This window comes from Nanorana parkeri, unplaced genomic scaffold (assembly GCF_000935625.1).
Source record: "Nanorana parkeri isolate BGI_ZX_2015 unplaced genomic scaffold, ASM93562v1 scaffold114, whole genome shotgun sequence".
NCBI classification, from domain to species: Eukaryota; Metazoa; Chordata; class Amphibia; order Anura; family Dicroglossidae; genus Nanorana; species Nanorana parkeri.
In genome coordinates, this window is record NW_017306382.1 from 2,016,280 (window position 1) to 2,021,543 (window position 5,264).

The 5,264-nt window shown below is 47.9% G+C and overlaps 1 protein-coding gene across 1 annotated transcript in view; it reads left to right on the forward strand.

Annotated features, from left to right (window-relative positions):
- ARHGEF17 (Rho guanine nucleotide exchange factor 17) overlaps positions 1-5,264 on the forward strand; it is a 211,503-nt gene that overhangs the window by 193,556 nt on the left and 12,683 nt on the right. Inside the window, 1 exon segment of the mRNA XM_018553269.1 lies at positions 1,391-1,584. Within this exon segment, the coding sequence (XP_018408771.1) occupies positions 1,391-1,584 (194 nt within the window).

The following is a 5,264-nucleotide window of genomic DNA, read 5'->3' on the forward strand; positions in this document are numbered from 1 at the left end:
AATTATTGTTGGCCCTCCAGTGGTGTCAGTGTGTATCATTATTGTGGGACCTCCCCTAGTGTCAGTGTGTATCATTAATGTGGGACCTCCCCTAGTGTCACTGTGTATAATTATTGTGGGACCTCCCCTAGTGTCAGTGTGTATCATTATTGTGGGACCTCCGTTGGTGTCAGTGTGTATCATTATTGTGGGACCTCCGTTGGTGTCAGTGTGTATCATTATTGTGGGACCTCCGTTGGTGTCAGTGTGTATCATTATTGTGGGACCTCCGTTGGTGTCAGTGTGTATCATTATTGTGGGACCTCCGTTGGTGTCAGTGTGTATCATTATTGTGGGACCTCCGTTGGTGTCAGTGTGTATCATTATTGTGGGACCTCCGTTGGTGTCAGTGTGTATCATTATTGTGGGACCTCCGTTGGTGTCAGTGTGTATCATTATTGTGGGACCTCCGTTGGTGTCAGTGTGTATCATTATTGTGGGACCTCCGTTGGTGTCAGTGTGTATCATTATTGTGGGACCTCCGTTGGTGTCAGTGTGTATCATTATTGTGGGACCTCCGTTGGTGTCAGTGTGTATCATTATTGTGGGACCTCCGTTGGTGTCAGTGTGTATCATTATTGTGGGACCTCCGTTGGTGTCAGTGTGTATCATTATTGTGGGACCTCCGTTGGTGTCAGTGTGTATCATTATTGTGGGACCTCCGTTGGTGTCAGTGTGTATCATTATTGTGGGACCTCCGTTGGTGTCAGTGTGTATCATTATTGTGGGACCTCCGTTGGTGTCAGTGTGTATCATTATTGTGGGACCTCCGTTGGTGTCAGTGTGTATCATTATTGTGGGACCTCCGTTGGTGTCAGTGTGTATCATTATTGTGGGACCTCCGTTGGTGTCAGTGTGTATCATTATTGTGGGACCTCCGTTGGTGTCAGTGTGTATCATTATTGTGGGACCTCCGTTGGTGTCAGTGTGTATCATTATTGTGGGACCTCCGTTGGTGTCAGTGTGTATCATTATTGTGGGACCTCCCCTAGTGTCAGTGTGTATCATTAATGTGGGACCTCCCCTAGTGTCTGTGTGTATCATTATTGTGGGACCCTTCGTTGGTGTCAGTGTGTATCATTATTGTGGGACCTCCGTTGGTGTCAGTGTGTATCATTATTGTGGGACCTCCGTTGGTGTCAGTATGTCATTATTGTGGGATCTCCCCTAGTGCCAATGTGTCAAAAACCCATAACAATCAATCAAATGTAATCATTCATTGATCTGTCACTACTTAAGTGAACTGTGATTGGTTTAACACCCTCCTGTCTTTTAGTGCTGATTTACTGGATAATCCTGACCATCTTTTGATGTGTCACCTCACTGACCCCTCTTCTTCTTCATATGGCAGTTCTCCTGCGCCTCCCCCAGTCATAGCAGTTCTGACAACGTCCATGAGGTCTGGGTGTGTAACAGCGATGGATATGTGGGTCAAGTCTGCCTCCTAAGCATCAGAAACGAGCCAACGGTAGAGGCCTGTATCGCAGTGTGCTCCGCTCGAATCCTGTGCATCGCTTCTGTGCCGGGACTGAAGAAGAACTACAGGTACGTCTGATCCATTTCTGAAAAGGTATCCTAATAGTACAAAATGAATACTGTACTGCATTTGTCACGTGTGAATGAAGATAAAAAGAATGCCACCATCATCTCTGTTGTATGTACTTGAAAATGTACATGTGGGAACCATAAGCAGCTGCCGTCACACATACCTTCACCTTAAAGCTGGCCATGCGCTTAAAGGAGAACTATGAGGTGAGTGCTTTCCACTCATCCTCATAGTTCTAGCCGACCTGTGACAATGAGACTGTCACATGTCGGCTCAGTAGATCGGGAGGTGAGCGAACATATACCGGCGTTCGCTCACCTCTCGATCCTGTCACGGCTCTCTGCCGTGACAGGGGAGGGGCTGGATTCCCCTCTCCCCGCTCCGATCCGCCAGCACTGACTGGCAGAACGGACGGGGGAGGGTACAGCTGGCTCTGCCTCTAGATAGGCAGAGCCAGCTGTCAGTCACGCAGCTGGGCGGATCCCGGCACAATTGTCGGGATCCGCTTCAGCTGCGGCGTCTCAGTATACAGGTTGTGGTATACTGAGCCTAGGGTGACGGGTGGACGCTAGTTTGTGTACTCCCGTTACCCTAAGGAGAACTATGGGGAAAAGACTTAACCCCATAGTTCTCCTTTTAATAGTGTAAATAGGGTCATCTCCCCTACCGGGCTTTGTATTGTATAGAATTCTTGAACAGCGGCTGTGGCTCCTTTGACAAAAATCAATTGAAAAATCGACATTTGTTGAATGGAATAGTACCTACAGGGCCACACATTACTCAAAATGTGGGCAATCTATGGCCAGCTTAAAGAAGTCTCACTCCAAAACCTCCCGAATTGCTGTGCAAATATGGATTTGTCAAAGTTGCGGATTGCATGGGCATAGACACAGTCTTGTGTCCCCTCTATGACAATATCTAGGCCAATTGATAGGCTGGTCAGTAGGGCCGTGGACATTGCATTGTTGCATAGGATGGCTCTAATCTCCACTGTGGAGACACTAAGAGAGGGAATTTCAGTTATCCTGTGACCACAAGACCTATTGACAGAGGTATGTGCTATTAGCCTGAGCTGTTCGGTTTTTATGTAATTATTCCTACAGGTTATAGTTACAGCTAGACCAGTGACGTGCGGTACCGTTGGTTCCGGGTGAGGCATTCCCCAGCACGCCCTGTCCCGCCCCCAGCCTGCCAAAGTCCCACCTGCTGAAACTCCGCCCCTGCCCACCAAAACTCTGCCCCCAACCCGGTCCCCAAGCTATTGTGAAGGAGACAGGGAGGAGCCTCCCTGTCCCTCACTTGCTCGTCACTGCTGAGGCATCAAGGTCGATGGCTTCTGGGGTTTTTTTTTTTTTATTGGACAGCTTGGACCAATGGTGCTTTGCCATTGGTCAAAGCCATTCACAGAGCTCACGCCTCTAACAAAGCTCTTTCCTCAATAGTTAGGTTACACAAGCAGTGGGGAAGTGACAGCTCTTTCCTCAATAGTTAGGTTACACAAGCAGTGGGGAAGCCCGCTCCTGCGTAACCTAACTACCTGTCAAAAGCTGTAATTAACAGGCAGCGCTCTGTCCGTGACAGGTTACACAGCGGGGAGGCTTTCCCTTCTGTGTAACCTGATAGTAGCTGATCTGAACGGGGAAAAAGCTGTCAGCTTCAGACTTGCAGCTGACAGCTTTTTCCTCCATAATACTAGGTGAGGCTCTGCCTCCCCTGACCACACGTCCCTGAGCTAGACACAATACAACATTTGCAAACAAGACACTGCTCAGTACCCACCTGCAATAATTACATATTTATACATCGCTGCACTGATAACCCGGGGCGCCCAGAAGATTTGTGAGTTTCAGTGCTGTCCGTGTCGAGAAAGGCTCCCGATGTATCCCACTGGTTTTGTTTTTTTATTGTGATATTTGTCCCATTTGAGGAGGTTTCCCTTTACTTCTTCTCCAAGAGGTACAACAGGAAGTGAGAGAGATTCATAAAGTGAGTGGATATCCTCCCTTAGGCAGTTCTCACTCAGGGAGATGGGATTTCCTCTCTTTCTGTTGTAGAGACATCTGTAAAAGTTTGGATTTCCAATCACTTTCTGTCCCAGGGCAATGGTCACTAGGACAAATAAAGAGAGCAGATCTCTATAAGAGGACAGAGGCCCTAAGCTCTCATTTACACTGGAATCGGCCGGCACATACAGCTCCGTGCTGTTTGCAGGGCTGTACCGAGCAGCTCCCGGGAAGGACCGGTGCTGCGTGTGGTTAGTACGCAGCCCCCGTCCTGCTCTATGGGAGTACCCGGCCATACGCCCCCCTACGCTCACCTCAAGTGCAGGTCCGTAGGGGTGCGTGTTTCCTGGCTTGGACACAGACTGGATACATCTTGTCAGCGTACGAGTACGCTCACCCACACGGGCGGGTGAGCGTAGGGGGGCATACGGCTGCGTACTCCTATAAGCAAGGACAAGGACTGCGTACTAATCACAGTACTTCCCGGGAGCTGCTCGGTGCGCCGCAGCACGGAGCTGTACGCGCAGGCCGATTCCAGTGTGAATGAGGCCTAATGCTCACCTACAATATCACAAAAACAATATAAAAATGTTGGTTTTAGATATATTGTAATTCACAACGTCCATCTGGTTCCTTGTATTCCTGTATATTTTTAAAATTATTTAGCCAGATCCTCTTGTCACTTTAACACCCAAATTTCCCCATCTGTGAAGGAACAGAGTCAGGAATCATGGCAAGCAGATCTCGCTTTTGGAGAATTAAACTAATTTAAGATGCCAGGGACTGACTAAGCTTGGCTTTTGGACAGACGCACTTTTAAAAAAAAATACGTATTAAACATGCATGTGTTTTGAAGAGCAGACGTTGATTGGGCCCTTATCTTCTGGAAGAAACGCTGAGATGCAGTAAACGTTCCAAGAAGTCTAAAGAGGTCCTTGCTTGATGTTTTCTTGGAAGAGTCGAGCTTCTTTCCGTGGTTTGTGGTGTCTGCATGCATGACCCGGCCTGTTATGGTGACAAGAGCAATGCGGCACTGAGGTTACCCTGAGGAAATCAGCCAGGAAGGGACATGATTTACTGAAGATAGGAGGAATCCGGCAATGAAAGACTTCTGAGGACCATCGTGTCCCTGTGGGAAGGTCCCTCCCTATGTGGGACATTTTAAAAGGCCTCTGGGGGTCTTCTAAACAGATGTTGATCATTATGTTAAGAGCTGTGTAGAAGTGGGTGCAGTGAGGGGACATCAATCAGAAAAAGGATAGATGTTACATAAAAGTGGATTTAGACCTTGCTCTGATCTATCTTATTTTACAACAACCCCCAGCTGTCCCTGTCATTGATGGTGCCCATAAACATTACATCGCAATATTTTAGTCTGGCCTTTTTTTCGGACTCCAGAGTCTGAAGGACATCGCACCGTAGCCCCCATCAAGAGTTCAAAGGGGACAAAATGACCAGGCAGGTCTGTCTGCACACCTCTCCCCTCCCTTGTCCTTTGTTATAACCAGGAGTGCTCAATGTAAAGCGCTGCGCAAAGTGTTGGCGCTCTATAAATCCTGTATAATAATACACACACACACGGCTTGAAGAAAAATGTTAGGGTGTCTCACCAGTCAGGCAAAAATGTCACCAGTCAGCACGACCGGACTATAGCCTTGCAATTTATTTTAACATTT